General features: G+C 43.5%; 1 protein-coding gene across 1 annotated transcript in view; it reads left to right on the top strand.

Moving 5' to 3' along the window:
• The first annotated feature begins 9,432 nt into the window (after nucleotides 1-9,432).
• Nucleotides 9,433-19,123, top strand: part of LOC126210296 (GILT-like protein 1) — a 38,743-nt gene continuing 29,052 nt past the window's right edge. Inside the window, exon 1 of the mRNA XM_049939493.1 lies at nucleotides 9,433-9,615. Within this exon, the coding sequence (XP_049795450.1) occupies nucleotides 9,559-9,615 (57 nt within the window). The 5' untranslated portion in view covers nucleotides 9,433-9,558. The remainder of the gene's footprint in view (nucleotides 9,616-19,123) is intronic.

The raw sequence follows: 19,123 nt of genomic DNA, 5'->3' as shown, positions 1-19,123 counted from the left end.
CATAAACAGCCCTTTTCAATCTATCCCAGGCATGTTCGATAGGGTTCATGTCTGGAGAACATGCTGGCCACTCTACTCGAACAATTTCGTTATCCTGAAGGAAATCATTCACAAGATGTGCACGACGGGGGCGCGAATTGTCGTCCATGAAGTCAAATGCCTTGCCAATATTCTGCCGATATGGTTGCACTGTCGGAGGATGGCATTCACGTATCGTAAAGCCGTTATGGCGCCTTCCATAACCACCAGCGGCGTACGTCGGTCCCACGTAATACCACCCCAAAACATCAGGGAACCTCCACCTTGCTGCACTTGCTGGACAGTGTGTCTAAGGCGTTCAGCCTGACCGGGTTGCCTCCAGACACATCTCCGACGATTGTCTGGTTGAAGGCATATGCAACACTCAACGGTGAAGAGAACGTGATGCCAATCGTGAGCTGTTTATTCGGCATGTTGTTGGGCCCATCCGTACCGTGCTCCATTGCGTCGTGCTTGCAAAGATGGACGTCGCCATGGACGTCGGGGGTGAAGATGCGCATCATGCAGCCTATTGCGCACAGTTTGAGTCGTAACACGATGTCCTGTGCCTGCACTAAAAGCATTATTCAACATGGCATTGCTGTCAGGGTTCCTCGGAACCATAATCCGTAGTTAGCGGTCATCCACTGCACTAGTAGCCCTTGGGCAGCCTGAGCGAGGTATGTCATCGGCAGTTCGTCTCTGTATCTCCTCCATGCCCGAACAACATCGTTTTGGTTCACTCCGTGACGCGTGGACACTTCCCTTGTTGAGCGCTCTTCCTGGCACAAAGTAACAATGAGGAGGCGATCGAACCGCGGTACTGACCGCCTAGGCATGGCTGAACTACAGGCAATACGAGCCGTGTACCTCCTTCCTGGCGGAATGACTGGAACTGATCGGCTGTCGGACCCCCTCCGTCTAATAGGCGCTGCTCATGCATGGTTGTTTACATTTTTGGGCGGGTTTAGTGATGTCACTGCACAGTCAAAGGGACTGTGCTTATGATACACTATCCACAGCCAACGTCTATCTTCAGGAGTTGTGGAAACCGGTGTGATGCAAAACTTTTTTGATATGTGTATTACAAAGACATTAGTTGTTGATTAATTCTACAACAATTCTTAACTCTCGTGTCAGATGATTTTGCATCTAATATGAATTTTAAGGAGCGTAATCCTAAACAAATAGCTCTATATATTGTTCTCTGTATCAGTAAAAGTCAGTTTTAAAAGGAATTTCTTCTTTCTGCCTTCAGATTTTAGTGCTAAAATGTATTTGCCACACATATGTTTCTGTACATATAAAAAGCACGTAGTTTTGTAGAAACAGAAGAAAGATTTAAAATTGTGGCAAGCTCTCAGGGTAATGGATATTTAATCTTCCAGATAGAATGTCTCGAAAACTAGTTATCTCGATTAAAACGTATGTATGACCTTCTCTGAGCCGAATATTAGTATTTTTTCAAAGAAAGTGTCTTCAAAAATTGAACCGTTTTTTGGGTAAACTTTGAAAAAACGTTGAAAAAATAGCTGGACTGAGGGGTGAGGTGGGTGGATGCTCACCCGGTAGGGGAGGAAACTTTTCTGTTTATTACTATGTACTACATGCCTTACGGGTGTTTTCCCAAATTTTCAAAACTTTATAAATTATTTTCCCCACTTTCCCATTGTCCCTGATTTAGAAATATGCGTAGTGTCTTAGCATTTTTGATAGACACAAAACTTACTCGTCTTTTCACCCGAAAGTAAAACTTCAATTTCAGTTTGTAAACAAATACTTCGAATAAGGTAGGTGCTACGCCAATGAGACGATTAATTTGCATATTTTTCACCTCTTCAAGAAGAAACGAAGAGAGGAAGCCCAAGCGAAACGTGTCCCTTTCAGCAAGTTATACATTCCTTTCATATAAATTCTGGACAAATACTGAAAAAGAAACACGCTGAGTTTTATAACCTGAAATAATCAAGAAGTTTATCTTGAGCAAGATTCATAGGTCGCCGGTGTGCTGCACCAACATGATAGCGTTCCACCAGCATCAGTTTGATTGAAGTCGTTTCTGCCTGGCCTTCTAAACCAAGCAATAGCTTATCCTGTGTGTTGTGCCCTGTGTATGTTTCACGATGTCCAACAACATAAAAGTAATAACAGATAAAATTAAATGTTGATGAAACTGAAAAAAGTGAGTCCATAAGTTTAAGAAAACGCTGTAGCAATACAATAAGATTCAGCTTTATTTTTGAAGGAACTCCTCGACAGAATAGAAGGAGTGACCCATGACGAAACTCTTCAGTTTCGATTTGAAAGCGCGTGGATTACAGCTAAGATTTTTGAATTCGAGTGGCAGCTTATTGAAAGTGGATGCAGCAGTATACTGCACACCATTTGGCACAAGAGTTAAGGAAGTCCGATCGAAATGCAGGTTTGATTTCTGCCCAGTATTAACCAAGTGAAAACTACTTATTCTTGGGAATAAACCAATATTGGTAACAAGAAACGACAATAAGGAATGTACATATTGAGAGGGCAATGTCAAAATACCCAGACTCTTGAACAGAGGTCGACAAGAGGTTCGTGATCTCACACCACTTATTGCCTGAACCGCGCGTTTCTGAGCCTAAAATATCCTTATAGAATGGGAAGAGTTATCCCAAAATATAATACCATACGACATAAGCGAATAAAAATAAGCAAAGTAGAATAATTTTCGTGTCGAAGTATGATTCACTTTTGATACCGTTCGAATAGTAAAAATGGCAGTATTAAGTCTTTGAACAAGATCCTGAACGTGGGCTTTCCACAACAGCTTACTATCTATCTGAACACCTAGAAATTTAAACTGTTCAGTTTCACTAATCATATTCCCGTTCTGTGAAATTAAAACGTCAGGTTTTGTTGAATTGTGTGTTGGAAACTGTAAAAACTGAGTGTTACTGTGATTTAACGTTAGTTTATTTTCTAAAAGCCATGAACTGAGGTCATGTACTGCACTTTTTGAAACCGAGCCAATGTTGCACACAGCATCCTTTATTACCAAGCTAGTGTCATCAGCAAACAGAAATATTTTAGAGTTACCCGTAATACTAGAGGGCATATCATTTATATAAATAAGAAACAGCAGTGGCCCCATCACTGATCCCTGGGGCACCCCCCCCCCCCCCCCCCCCACTTGACAGTACCCCACTCAGATCCCACATCACAGCCGTTATCAACATTGTGAATAATGACCTTTTACTGCCTGTTGATAATGTAAGAGGTGAACCAATTGTGAGCTATTCCCCGTATTCCATAATGGTCCAACTTCTGGAGCAATATTTTGTGATCAACACAGTCAAATGCCTCAGTTAAATCAAAAACTACGCCAAGCGTTAGAAACTTTTTGTTTAGCCTATCCAGTACCTCACAGAGAAAAGAGAATATAGCATTTTCAGTTGTTAACGGCTTCTAAAGCCGAACTGTACATTTGATAGCGAATCGTCTGATATAAAATGATCAATTATCCTTACATACACAGCCTTTTCAATAACTTTTGCAAACACTGACGGCATAGAAATTGGTCTAAAATTATCTACATTATCCCTTTCTCCCTTTTTATATAGCGGCTTTACTACTGAGTACTTTAATCGCTCAGGAAACTGATCATTCTTAAAGGAAAAATTACAAATGTGGCTAAATACAGGGCTAACATGTGCAGCACAGTACTTTAATATTCTGCTAGACACTCCATCATAACCATAAGAGTCCTTAGTCTTCAGTGATTTAATTATTGACTCAATCTCCCTCTTGTCCGTATCACAGAGGAGTGTTTCAGACATCAATCTCGGAAAGGCATTTGCCAAGGAAGTTATGTGATTTCTTGTAGAAACTAAATTTTTATTTAATTCACCAGCAATGCTCAGAAAATGATTGTTAAATACTGTACATACATCTGATTTATCAGTAACAGAAATATTTTTACTGCAAACTGACTTTATATCGTCGATCTTGTGCTGCTGATTAGACACTTCCTTCACAACTGACCATACGGTTTTAATTTTATCCTGTGAATTTGCTATTCTATTTGCATACCACATACTCTTTGCCTTCCTAATACCATTTTTAAGCGCCTTACAATACTGTTTGTAATGGGCTACTTTAGCTTGATTGTGACTACTTCTAACATTTTGATATAATTCCCGGTTTGTTCTACATGATATCCTTATCCCACTAGTCAGCCACCCAGGCTGCCCATTACTGCTAGTACCCCGTTCAGAATGTTCTAATGGAAAGCAACTCTCAAAGAGCATGAGAAATGTGTTAAGGAAAGCATTGTATTTATCATCTATGTTATGGGCACTATAAACATCTTGCCACTTTTGTGTGTTTTAAAAACTCTCTATTGCTGTTGGATTAACTTTCCTACATAGTTTGTAATTAAATATAGCATTGGTTTGAGTACAAAAGCCTTTCAGTGTTAAAATTTGTGTATCATGGTCTGAAAGGCCATTCACGCTTCTACTAATAGAATACCCATCTAGTAATGAAGAATGAATAAAAATATTGCGTATGAATGTGCCACTGTTCCCCTGCACCCTAGTTGGAAAAAACACATTTTGCGTCAGATCATATGAATTTAGGAGATCTACCAACATCCTTTTTCTTGCAAAATCGTATACAAAATTAATATTGAAGTCACAACATATAACTAGTTTCTGGTACTTCCTACAAAGTGAATCAAGAACCCTCTCTAGCTTGCGCAGAAATGCTCTGAAGTTGGAGTTAGGGGACCTATAAACAACAACAATTTGAAGTTTAGTTTCACTAAATTCAACTAACGCTGCACAACTTTCAAATATCTGTTCAGTGCAGTGTCGTGATACGTCTAAGGACTCAAATGGAATATTGTTTTTTACGTACAGAGCTACTCCCCCACCCCACAAGAAACTCCTTGAGAAACAGCCAGCTAATCATGTAGCCTGTTAAAGGAAGTTTCTGAATTGTCGAATTATTTAAGTGGTTCTCTGATATATCAATAATTTCAGAGTCAACATCTATTAGCAGTTCACTAACTTTATCTCTAATACCTCTTATATTTTGATGAAGTATGGTAATTCCTTTTCTCCTTGGAAACATTACATCAGCTGAAGGTGAGCCCCTAGTTAGAGGGACTTCCCTTAAGCGGGTATACCTATCAGCTGACTTTAATCTAAAAAAGGTGCAGCTGTAACTCCAACTACTACAGGAATTTTTCCATGAGTGACACCACCACCACCCACTACACTGTCACTATAGCATCACCGCACTCGTCATTGTCTGCAGATGAGCAGATGGCTATAATTTTGTAATCAGCTATCGTACGGTGGCCTGCATCATTGTCATTTCCGTCATTAGGACCTCCTCCTGAACATCGTGGGATATTTGCAAATATTTCAACGGTATCATTTCTCAACAATTCTTCTTTATCCGCCCTATGCAACTCACGTAAGGCTAAGTTACCTTTGCTGTAATTTTACACTTCTCTTTCCTGTCATCTTACACTTCTCTTTCCTGTCATCTTACACTCGCAGGAAACGGGGCCAGAACAGGTATCGTACAAGTCCGTATTAAGACGTGAACTGACGTTGCTCGAGGATTCTTAATTGTCATAGTCGTTTGTTGCCGCTGTACGGTTACTGGACTTATAAAAGAAGTAAAAGAGAAATGGGGAGAAGCTACACTTATATTACAGAAACAATGAAATGCATTAGTTTCTGAACTGGATCATGGCCTACACTGATTCAGCAAAGTCGCGTGCTAAATGACCGAATCGTCTACAACTGTCGCACATAGTGGTACTGACTTAGTGCATGGAGTACAGTGGTGACGGCCGGTCGGTGCTCTGTGTGCTAATGAAATGACATTAGCCACACGTGCTGTGGGAGTGCTCAGCGGGACACCTTTATGTGGTCAGGACGGTGATGTGGTCGTTTTGGCGCTGGTTTATTAAGAGTTGTTGGTTAAGACGCACAGTTGAGTGTCTCCTGGTCAGCCTCGGCTGACGCCTCCTGCCTGTGACACGGTGGAACTCCACTGGCCCCTGCCGTTGGCGCGTCTCGGTTCGTTGCCGAGGCTGCTACCCCAGCAGTTCGACTGAAGTGTTGCGGGCTGCCGCCCGGCAACCTGCAGGCGAACGCGTAGTGCACGAGTGAGCCTCCACTGTTTGTAGCGTACTCAGTGTCGCTCTGCAAGATGACGACGACGCGGAATGACCTGTCAGGACGCTGTCGGAAGTGCTGTGGTCGGATAATCCTGGCCTGACAGGAAGGTGGGCCCCGGCACCCTAGTGTGCTTGCCGTGACGATCAGGAACAGTGGCAGCCTCTCTCCCAGCAGTAACGATGATTTCTGTGCGATAAGCACTGTGAGATGTGTTTGGAGACTCTCTGTCTCTCCGTCAGCAATGCGGTAGGCGGCGACGAACGCAAAGTCCCAGTGGTGGTTACTTTGGATGTTTTCATGTCAGCAGCAGCAAGCAATGTTCGCGAGAAGTGCTTGCACATCTAACACGTGGCTGTCACTACACGTAATAATCATTCAGTGGACTGCTATGGGTATGAACGCCGTCCATCCTGATGACCGTCTGTATTCAGAACTGGAGAACTGGGGTATTTATGGAGATTGGCGTGAAGTAATGACGTTAGGACTGAATGTCGCATGGAAGTATGAATTAAAAAACGCCCTCAGTCCCAAATTTTCGGGATTTATTAAATACACGATGCATTTGGGACCCTGAGTGGCAATCCTCAGGTGTAAGTTGTCTCAGTACATGATTTATCTTTGCTCCTGCATGAGGTGAAATGCATGTTTTAGTGTATGTTTTTTGTCACGAAAGGAAAAGGAACATGCATTTACTTCATTCAAGGGCAAAGTAAAACATGTACTAAGACAACTTACACCTGAGGATGTGCCCACAGGGTCCGAAATGCATCGTGTATTCAATAAAACCCGAAAATTTGGGACTGAAGACGTTTTTTAATTCATAATTCCAGTCTATTGAATACAGTCACGCCTGAAGCTGCAAAATAAGGATAAAATGTGGACTGCTTGTTTACCAGTTATCAGCGGTTTTCCTTCCACTGCGTCTGCTTAATAGTTTGTTATAGGCTCTGTAATGATTCCCAACAAGAAGAGGATGGCTGACATGGCGTCGACATCAGCGGCGCTCGCTGTCGTTCGGGACAGCGTTCTGGGTTCTCAGGCCCAGCGACGCCCACTGTGATGACAGGGGGGACTGCCGTGCGCGGGACACGACCCACTGCCTCCGGCAGGCGTGGGCGGCGGGTTAGCGGCGCTGTGCCGCCAAGCCGCAAGGAGACTCAGTGTGGGAGGCAGCTGGCCCGATCTGGTCTCGAACCCGTGGCGGTGCGCAGTCGTCTTGTCGTCTAGCGTGACCGCCATGTCGTGATGTTGCTGCTGGACTCGGAAAATCTCTGCCTCAAAATCCGCTGCTGTTTGTATGGCTCTGGTATGCACCTGTTGCAGTAAAACCCCAGTAGCTCATAACAAGAGTTTAGCGCTAGTATGGTGACGCCGTCATGCCTGCTCCAGCTATTACTGCTGTGCGCTGCAGTTTCCCACTCAGTACGACAGGCCCGTCCTGCAATCCTTTTCGTATACATTGCTGTGACGCATATGCTGTCCGGCAGCTTAATGCAGCGCTACACTATGGCTTCCTATAAATTATTCCAAGTTCTACTGAAACTATCTAGATACTGACACTACAGTGTAAATGCAGCCAATAGCGTGAGCATAAAACAGCAATACGAGGGGCGTTTGAAAAGTCCGTGCAAAAACAAAAACTACTTTCGTGTTTGGCGTAAACCTTTTTTATTTTTCGACATAGTCTCCTTTTAGACTTATACACTTCATTCAACGCTGTTCTAATTTGTTGATCCCTTCCGAATAATACGAACTGTCCAAGTCTGCTAAATAGCTATTATTTGCTGCAATCACCTCCTCGTTCGAATAAAATCTTTGTCCCGCCAGCCATTTCTTCAAATTGGGGAACAAATAGTAGTCCGAGGGAGCCAAGTCTGGAGAATAGGGGGGATGTGAAACGAGTTGGCATCGTATCTGCAATAATTTTGCGACCACAACTGCTGAGCTGTGTTCTAGTGCATTGTAGTGATGGAAATGGACATTTTTGAGGTCCAATCGTCGGCGTTTTTCTTGCAGTTTGGTTTTCAAACGATCCAATAACGATGAATAATATGCACCTGTGATAGTTTTATCCTTTTCCAGATAGTCGATGAAGATTATCCCTTGAGACTCCCAAAAAATACTATAACCTTACCGGCCGAAGGAATGGTCTTCGCCTTTTTTGGTGCTGATTCTCGCTTGGTAACCCATTGTTTAGATTGTTGTTTGGTCTCAGGAGTATAGCAATGTATCCATGTTTCATCCACAGCGACGAAACGACGCTTAAAGTCCTGCGTATTCTTCCTGAACAGCTGCAAACCATTCTCGGAACACTTTACACGATTCCGTTTTTGGTTAAGCGTGAGCAATCGCGGAACCCATCTTGTGGATAGCTTCTCATGACCAAATGTTTATGCAAAATGTTATGTACCCGTTCATTCGAGATGCCCAGAGCACTAGCAATCTCACGCACTTTAACTCTTCTGTCATCCATCACCATATCGTGGATTTTATCAATGATTTCTGTAGTCGTAACCTCCACAGGTCGTCCAGAATGTTCAGCATCACTTGTGCCCATATGGCCACTCTGAAAAATTTCAAAGCACTTATAAACTGTTCTTATCGAAGGTACAGAGTCACCGTAATGTTTATCAAGCTTCTCTTTAGTTTCCTGAGGCGTTTTGCCTTTCATAAAGTAATGTTTAATCACAACGCGAAATTCTTTTTCGTCCATTTTTTGGCAATCACTCGAGTTCTTTGATTCACACCAATGGCGAACACAAAGAAATAGACCAACCCAACATGGCTGAAACTTAGTGTGCGTTCTTTCCAAAGACGCTACTAACTAAACATGACCTCGATACGCGCCGGTGGTGCCATCTCTCGGACTTTTCACGGACTTTTCAAACCCCCTCGTGCATTAGAAGTTGTCGTCCATGAAAAGGGTGAGGTTTTTTGAGCACTCGCTTCTTTGAGGAGTCTTAAAATGGTCACGCCCTTACTGTCTGGAAGAGAAGCAACGAGGCTTCTAGCTGTTGTCAGGTATCGTAGAGATTCAGGTGAAGGTAAGTGTCGATCTTTGTGATTTTTACAGGATACAGGTGATTTTCAAGCATTACTTACATAAAACACTCCGGGTCTTCGAGTACCTGCTCCTCTATCAATAGGTTTCTGGATGAGTGACACGAATTTATCTTATCGCCAGGAGACTTCTTGTGCTACTTGTGGGTCCGCTTGGCACAAAACAGCGCTGGTATAGCGTGATACGGACACAGCAGTTCTGGTAGCAGCAGCGGACGTTTCCTTAACACCCGTCTACCAGTTGTACCGTTGTCTGGCGAGCCGCGAGTCCTTTGAGGGATCCTAACGACAACTGTGTTTAAAAATGCGCCCCGTGCACACTCTAGCATTTCTGTGCCTGGTCGCAGCACTGGGCGGACAGGTGAGTACTACAGTTATACACAGGGTTCATTACCAGTGAAATTTATTCATATCGCAATGGAACTGTTTGAGCTCTGCGATGGTATTGTTTGCTGTTGTGACTTGTGGTTTGAGGCAGCTCTCCACGGTACTCCATCCGGTGCAGCCCCCTGGTCACCTCTGCGTAGCCACTGCACCCTACATCTGTTTGGAGCTGCCAGTACTGTGGTCAGGTCTCCGTCCCCAGATGCAATGATTACCCTCTACACGTCCCTCCTTACCAAATTAACCTTCCACTGGAGCATCAAGATACGTCCTGTCAACCGATTCCTTCTTCTAATTCTTGCTGTACACCTCTTTTTTTCTCCAGCTCGATTCAGTACCTCTCATTAGTTCTATCTTCAGGACTGTTCTGTAGCACGACATTCCAAAAGCTTCTATTCAGCCCCGTCTATCGCTCACATTTCACTTCCTCACAAGCCCACTCCTCCAAATGTGTGTCTGTGAATTCCTAAGGGACCACTCTGCTGAGGTCATCGGTGGTCATCGGTCCCTAGTCTTACACACAATGACTTATGCTAAGAACGAGACTCGAACCTCTGGCGGCAGGGTCCGCGCAGTACATGACATGACGCCTCAAACCGCGCGGCTACTCTGCGCGGCATCCACCCTCCAGAAAAACATCATCAGTATACTCGGTTTTCCAGGAGCAATGGTCAATATGCAGGAACATGACAAGAATGATTATTCTAAACAAGAGATTCAAGTAAACATGGGCTCTAAAACGCGTTCCTTAGGAGCTATGAGCAATTCTTGATCTTCGATACCGTGAAACTAAACTCTTCTCCCGGAACCTCTTTGCTTTCCATAATTTGAGATGTGGCAGTGTGGATCAAAATAGGAAAACTAGTCCTCACGACGATGCTTGGAACCGTCCTGCTACCTGCATGCATCCATAGTCTATTATGACATTAATTTACGTCGTGCTATGCACACTGTTCCAGCAGCCAGAAAAAGCATTGCCTCTTCAAAGAATGCACACGAGCAACATAAGGTAATAACAAAATACGGGACCTGAAGATAAGAGCATGTTGGCGAAAGACTGCCAAAATGTCGCCGTCGCGCGGGGTAACCGCCCGGTTTGAGGCGTATTGTCCCCGGCCGGGCGGCTCCCCCTGCCGGAGGTGCGAGCCCTCCCTCGGGCATGGGTGTGTGTGTTGCCCTTACTGTAAGTTAGTTTAAGTTAGATCAAGCAGTGCGTAAGCTTAGGGACCGACGACCTCAGCAGTTTGGTCCCATAAGACCTTACCACAAATTTCCAATTTCCAAATTTCCAATGTCGCCAACTAGTTTTGTGAAACGGATATAAAAAAAAGAATCTGCGGATTACTTTTTAAAATTAAAGTAGATTTGCTGTAGACAGATTACGTTTCAGTTGTTTTCCGTATTTCCCTTTTGATAACTATGTGCACGAACTGTTGCAATGTGTCACGTCTCTAGTGGTCAGTGATGTCAGAACCGTCCCACTCCTCGCTTAGCAACGAGGGTCGCCGACATCGACTGTTGTGTTTCCACAGAGTCCTGTTGAATACGAAGTAACTCTCACTTTATCCAGATGGTTACACTGATACGAGTGATAGAAATAACAAAAATCGTCACATTTATTCAAGGCAAAGCACATACAGTTCAACTCGTACGGGGAGAAGCAATGTAAAATAAGCAAGTCCACTAATGATCACTGAGACAACAAAGTAAGTTGTATGTGACCGGTTCTAAGCGGAATCCGTGAGCACTGCATTGCAGCGCGTCGTCCACCAGGTAACTCGAAGGCCGCTCCGAGGTGACTCGACGACCGTTAGTTGGCAACTCGCTGACACCTGCTGGTGTCGCTGACAACTCGTGGGGAAGTCGGAGCTAACTGCCGCTAACTCCCAACTCGCAGGTGACCGCTCGACTACTTACACGACTCGACTTGACTTGACTGCCTGTCGTGTATCTGTGTGGCCTCCTAAAGACAAGCTGAGCAGAACGTTAGCTGCCCTGACTCTGCTCTGTTTCCGCACATCTGACTCGTGTAGGGAAGTATTGCGATGGCTTTGGCGCCTACCGTAAGCATGATCGTACGTACACACATGTTGTTGTTACGCTGTTGACATCTGACGGGAACGCAACCCGTCAGACACGGCTGTACTGCGGGAGGGTATAAGCCCCAGGGTACAGCACCGACCCCATCCCTTTCCTTCTGCAGCGAAAAACCAAACATAAGAGCCACTTGGTTAAGCCCCGTAAGAAAGAAAGTGTCAGATTCAACAAAATTCTTTTATTTTGTTTGTTATCTCATGCCACAAAAATCGGTGGGTTTTCACTTACCAGTGAATCGTCAAAAGGTGGTGGGTTTAAAAAAGGAAGATTTAAGATATTACTTTGTACTTTTATGTACTTAACTGTAGCCTTAGTTTCCAACAATCAGAGATGGATTGTTTACACCGCGAACTCTGTAAGAGGCACTAGTATCGATAGTCAGCCGTACCCTTTGCCCATCGCTGGACCTCTGGAACATTTGGACTGGCCGCGCCTTCACCGACAGGAGTCCTCGTTCAACACTGGTCAGCCACTGCTGTCTGCGCGCCTTTATTCGAGGCGAGGGTAGTCGTGGTTCACGTTTAGTGTTAAACGATAGCATGTTGTTGAGTCGCACAGATGTTGGTAAACTGTGAGTCTGGAAGTATTTAGTCGAGTGATAGGATAACAGTGAATAATTAATCGGATTATTCACAGAGGTTGCGCGTAATTACATAGGAAATCAGTGCACAAATCAGTATCGTATTTATTATCCATTAGCAACAGTTAACGGACTCTTAGTACTTGAACAATTATGAAGGCTACAGTCGACATTTTATAGCGTGAGAGTTTAGTTTGGAAAAGCATTATAGCAATCACAAACTTCAGTGTGAAAGTGGAAGTAAAGTTAACTGCTAATACCAGCACCATTCGGTGTAGCCATTGTTAGGCAGTGTTTTACTAACGAACTAAAAAAACGAAGTAAATGGTCTGAGCTACTATCCTTTCAAAGCAACATTTTTCACTAAAAACTTTAGTATTCTTAAAATAAGGAAAGACGTACGTTATTGTTTTAAGCAAGAAAAAAAAGTGGGTGAAATCTTATGGGACTTAACTGCTAAGGTCATCAGTCCCTAAGCTTACACGCTACTTAACCTAAATTATCCTAAGGACAAACAGACACACCCCCATGCCGAGGGAGGACTCGGACCTCCGCCGAGAGCAGCCGCACAGTTTTAAGCAAGACTGACAGGTTTCGTACGAAGGGTGTTTTCTCTGATAACCCTATCAAATTGCCACACATAAAACTGTACGAATTAAGAATCAGGAAACTATACCGGGAGCGAGTTGAAAATGCTTGCCTCGGCTCTTTCATTGGACGAGTTACTGCTGCATCGTGTTCAGGTACGTGTTGGGGTGTTACTAATTTAGATTCCTAGTATTTTACCGTGTCCCCTCTTTTTGAACAAAATATCTGACGATGACACACCCTGAAAAGTCAAAACCAGTAATGAATGGGAACTACAGTAAACAAAATTTGTTTACAAGACGATTACTGGCAGTACGCCTCATCTCGGTCAACATATATACCCTACTAACCACTCTGAAGTGCATGGCAGAGGGTATGTCCCACTATACCAGTTATTAGGGCTTTTTCCGTTCCATTCACGAATGGAGCGCGGGAGGAATGATTCTTTGAATGCCTCTGAGCGTGCTGCAGTTATTCTAACCTTGTCTTCACTATCCATATGTCGGAGATACTAAGGGGATTTTAATATGCTCCTGGAGACGTCACTTAAAGCCGGTTCTTGAAACTTTTTAGCAGGCATTCTCGAGACAGTTTACGTCTATCTTCAAGAGTCTGGCAGTTCTGATCCTTCGGCGTCACTATAACGCTCTCCCAAGGATCAAACAAACCTGTGACGGTTCCTGCTGACCTTCTCTGTATGAGTTCAATATCCTCTGTTAGGCTTATTTGGAACGCGTCGCACACGCTTGAGCAATATTCCAGAATGGGTCGCACGAGTGACCTATAGGGAATCTCCTTTGGAGACTGATTGCCCTTCCCCAGTATTCTACCAATAAACCGAGGTCTACCAGTTGCTTTACCCACAACTGAGTCTAAATGACCATTCAGTTTCATGTCCCTACAGAGTGTTACATCCAGGTATTCGTATGAGTTGACCGATTCCAACTGTAACTCATAGATATTATATATATAGTATACAGCTTATTTTCGTTTTGTGAAAAGCACAGTTTTACGTTTCTAAACATTTAAAGTAGTTTGCTATATTTTTACACCACTTTGAAATCTGATTAAGATTTGACTATTTATACAGCTTCTTTCAGACTATACTTCGTTACAGATAACTACATCATCTGCGTAAAGTCTGAGGTTACTATTAATGTTGTGCGCAAGGTCGTTAGTATACAACATCAAGGATCCGAACACCCTTCTCTGCGGCATATATGAAGTTAATTCTACACCTGACTATGACTCTCCATTCAAGTTAACTTGATGCATCCTCCATGCCAAAGAATCCTCAATACTGTCTCAAATGTAGCTTCATACCACATAGGTCGTAATTTTGATAATAAACGTAGATGTGGTACCGAGAAAAATGCTTTTCGGAAATCTGGACATGCAGTATCTACCTGCCTGCCTTGATCCGAAGCTCCTATTATGTCGTGTGAGAAAACTGCGAGTTGGCTTTCACGTGACCGGTGTTTTCGGAACCCGTGCTGGTTGCCACGGAGGAGGTCATTCTTTCCGGCACACCTCATTATGTTTGAGCTTAGAATATTTTCTAGGATCCTTCAACAAATCGGTGTCAAGGCTGCTGGACGGTAGTTCTGTGCATCACTTCTGCAAACTTTCTTGTAGACGGTTGTGACCTGTGCCTTCTTCCAACTAAAGGGCACGGTGTTTTTCGTGGGATCTACGATTACGGCAGTTAAAAGAGGGACTAGCTCAAACGGAAAGAGACTCCATCAGGCTCTGGAACTTTGTCCACTTTAACGATTTCAGCTGTTTCTCAACGTCACTGACACTAATTCTTTTTTCACTCATCTTTTCAATGATATGAAGATTAAACACGTTCAATACTCCTAGGTCTTGCTTTATAAAATGTAGTTAAGTGTTTCTGTTTTTCCTTTGCTACACCCAATTTCAGTTCCCGCCTCATCCAAAGTGTGTGGACACAAAATTAAGTGCCACTAACGGCCTTTACATACGAACGGAATTTCTTGGGGTTTTGTGAAAGAAAATTTGACAATATTCTTCTATGATAGTCACTGAAGGCTTTACGCATTGGTCTCCTGACAGCCCTATGCTTTGTTTTGCAGCTCTTATGCAGTAGGCTCTGTCTCTTTAGAGGTTTCTTTGCGGAGACTGTGTACTATGGAGATTATCTCCGATCATGAACGATAAAATCGTTCACTAAATAAACTATAAACCATAAGCATGTTTCTGGAAGGCTAGAAACCGTAGGCATGTTTCTGGCACCTCCTAATGAGCGCCGTTTAATTTGCCCTTACGGAGCAAACATCCTCCCCGCAAGGAAATTCCGGTCACATTTAAACTGTCCATTTCCCGTTATTCAAGTACGCTCTTCAAGAGAAATGATTTTGTATTAACAAAGGACGCTGTCCTACATGATAGCGTACAGGCACATACGTATATTCGATTTATTCGTTTGTATCCTATAATATTAGAGGGGGGGGGGGGGGGGCACTATTTCTGGTTTCTCAATAAAATATTGTGAATGAAACTGATTCCACAGTAACTCCATGGCTGATATGCAGTACAGATGGAAACCTCACACTCGTGACAATGCTGCTACTAGCCACTCACGAGTGCGACAGGGGCTCATCGCATGACTCAATTGTTTGGCGAATTTACAAAGTAATGACTGTTCTGATGAGGCTGAATGGATAAGCGTAACTTGCTGGAGAAGCGATGATACAGTGCAAGCAACCGACCCGCTAGCAGCCTGCTTATATCCACTACTTGCTTGGCCACGAGGAACACCATGTCAATCGCATGAACTCCTCTCGCAAACGGTCAGCTGCGACGTGGCGGTACAAAAGCCACAAAACTGACAAACCAATTGAATATAACAACGTCATGTGAGGTTCAAGGGTCTACCATGTCCCACGCGGGTCAGTTAACAAAGCGAACTCGATAAAGCTGTAGAAATAACACATAAAACTAACGAGAGATCGTGGTTCAAACCATTTTAATTAAGAAGAGAACAATGTGTAACATCTAACCCTCTCCTAACTGTAATCTATCGTAGATCTCTCGAACAGAAAACCGTGTCCAGCAGTTGGAAGGTAGTACAGGTAACTCCAGTCTGCAAGAAGGGTAGTAGAAGTAATATACAAAACTACAGTCCAATAACCGTGACATCGATTTGTTATAGAATCTTATAATATATTCTGAGTTAAAAGATACTGAGGTATCCTGAACACTATGATCTCCTCCATGCCAACCAGCATTGATTCCGAAAACATTGGCAATGTGAAACACAACTCGCACTTTTCTCACACGACATACTGAAAGATTTGGGTCAAGGCAATCAGGTAGATGCAGTATTTCTTGATTTCCGAAAAGCACTTGACTCAGTACCACACCTACGCTTATTGTCAAAAGTCCGATCATATGGGGTATCCAGTGAAATTTGTGACGGGACTGAGTACTTTATGATGGGGAGGACACAGAATGTTATCTTGCATAGAGTCTTCGTCAGATTTAGAAGGAAGTGTGTCGGGACCTTTGTTGTTCGTGCTGTATGTTAATGACCTTGCGGACAATATTAGAAGTAGAATGAGATTTTCACTCTGCAGCGGAGTGTACGCTGATATGAAACTTCCTGGCAGATTAAAACTGTGTGCCGGACCGAGACTCGAAGTCGGGACCTTTGCCTTTCGCCGGCAAGTGCTCTACCATCTGAGCTACCTAAGGACGACTCACACCCCGTCCTCAAAAGTTTGGAAGGTAGGAGACGAGATACTGGCAGAAGTAAAGGTGTGAGGACGGGGCGTGAGTCGTGCTTGGGTAGCTCAGATGGTAGAACACTTGCCCGCGGAAGGCAAAGGTCCCGAGTTCGAGTCTCGGTCCGGCACACAGTTTTAATCTGCCAGGGAGTTTCATATCAGAAGTAACCTCAGTTGTAGATGAGGCAGTTATCTATAATGAAGTACTGCCTGAAAGAAGATTCATAAATATTCAGTCAGGTCTTGATAAGACTTCAAAGTAGTGCAAAGATTGGGAACTTGCTTTAAATGTTGAGAAATGTAAAATTGTGCACTTCAGAAAACGAAAAAATATACAATCCTATGACTATAATATCAATGAGTCACTGTTAGAATCTACCAACTCATACAAGTAGCTGCGTGTCGCACCTTGTAGAAATATGTAATAGAATGACCACATAGGTTCAGTCATGGGTACAGCCTTCGGTTTATTGCAATCTGTCTGAAAAGGAGGTTACTTGTAGATAACTCGTGCGACAGGTTCTAGAATGTTGCTCAAGCGTGTTCGACCAGTTCCAAATATGCGTAACAGGGGATATTGCACGTATACAGAGAAGGGCAGCACGAATTGTCACAGGTTTGTTTGATCCGTGGGAGAGTGTTACAGTCATGGTGAAGAAACTGAACTCAAAGACTCTTGAAGATAGATGTAGACTATCCTGAGATAGTCTACTAACAAACTTTCAAGAACCATTTTTAAATGACGTCTCTGTTAAAATCCGCTGCGTGTCGCCCACGTAGGGATCGTGAAGACAAGATCAGAATAATTGCAGCACGCACGGAGACATTGCAACAATCATTCTTCCCGCGTTCCATACGTGAATGGAACGGGAAGAAACCCTAATAAATGGTGTAACGGAACACACCGTCTGCCACGCATTTCACAGTGGTTTGCAGAGTACGGGTGTAGATGTAGATGTAGATGCAGATCTATTAGACGTCACGAGCGACGTGGGGCACTGCCTAATACCCCGTGTTGAAAGTCACAAAGAAGGATCAGTTATGGTGAGAAATTACTTACACAACTCTGTGGAAACGTTAGAGAGCGTTACTGAGAGATTAATATGAAAGAGTCAAGAGAGTAGGTTTGTTTTGAGTGATTAGTTTAAATAATTGTTAAACCAATCTACTGTCTTATCTCTTTCATATTAATGTACTGAAGGAGAACCAGTGTACAAGCCGAACCGATACTACGAAACGCCACGAAGTCCCACCTAACCACACGTGCTGATGATCACAAAGTCTCATCGCGTAATTCAGATATTTGCAAATGCCGAAAGTAAGAAAAATATTGTAAAAACGCTGTTTCAACCATTTTAACGCCGAAGAGACTAGGAAATCGTTAACTGCATGTATATCGCGTCAGATTCTAACACTCTGATTAACAGCGGACACCCATAGAGCTTCTGGAAGCAAACTCCGTCCGCCTGTGACCGGACCTGGTGGGAGTTTGAAGTTTTGTTACGATATCATTTCTTAAACGGTGACAACACCTTTGCTGTAAGCCAGTCTTCTGGAATTTTAATATTTTAGCCAGCAGCTGTCGATCAGATGTTAAATTCTAAAATTAGACAATACTCCCAACGCCTTTAATCTGTTCTACGCAAATTCTGTCTGGTCCTTGGAATTTCTTGAATTTTTGATTTTTTTTAATTACACATGGTTATGTCAACACATGTTCAACATGTCCTCGATGGTGAGTGTTCATCGGAGGTGAGGGTATCATCTGGAGTGCCCCAGGGAAGTGTGGTAGGTCCGCTGCTGTTTTCTATGTACAAATGGCTCTGAGCACCATGGGACTTAACATCTGAGGTCATCAGTCCCCTAGAACTTAGAACTACTTAAACCTAACTAACCTAAGGACATCACACACATCCATGCTAGAGGCAGGATTCGAACCTGCGACCGTAGCGGTCCCGTGGTTCCAGACTGTAGCGCCTAGAACCTCTCGGCCACCCCGGCCGGCTTTCTATCTACACAAATGATCTTTTGGATAGGGTGGATAGCAATGCTGATGATGATGTGGTATGCGGGAAGGTGTCGTCGTTGGGTGACTGTAGGAGGATACAAGATGACTTGGACAGGATTTGTGATTGCTGTAAAGAATGGCAGCTAACTCTAAATATAGATACATGTAAATTAATGCAGATGAATAGGAAAAAGAATCCCGTAATGTTTGAATACTCCATTAGTAGTGTAGCGCTTAACACAGTCACGTCGATTAAATATTTGGGCGTAACATTGCAGAGCGATATGAAGTGGGACAAGCATATAATGGCAGTTGTGGGGAAGGCGGATAGTCGTCTTCGGTTCATTGGTAGAATTTTGGGAAGATGTGGTTCATTTGTAAAGGAGACCGCTTATAAAACACTAATACAACCTGTTCTTGAGTACTGCTCGAGCGTTTGGGATCCCTATCAGGTAGGATTGAG

This window comes from Schistocerca nitens, chromosome 10 (assembly GCF_023898315.1).
Source record: "Schistocerca nitens isolate TAMUIC-IGC-003100 chromosome 10, iqSchNite1.1, whole genome shotgun sequence".
NCBI lineage: Eukaryota > Metazoa > Arthropoda > Insecta > Orthoptera > Acrididae > Schistocerca > Schistocerca nitens.
This window is presented reverse-complemented; position numbering and strand designations above follow the sequence as displayed.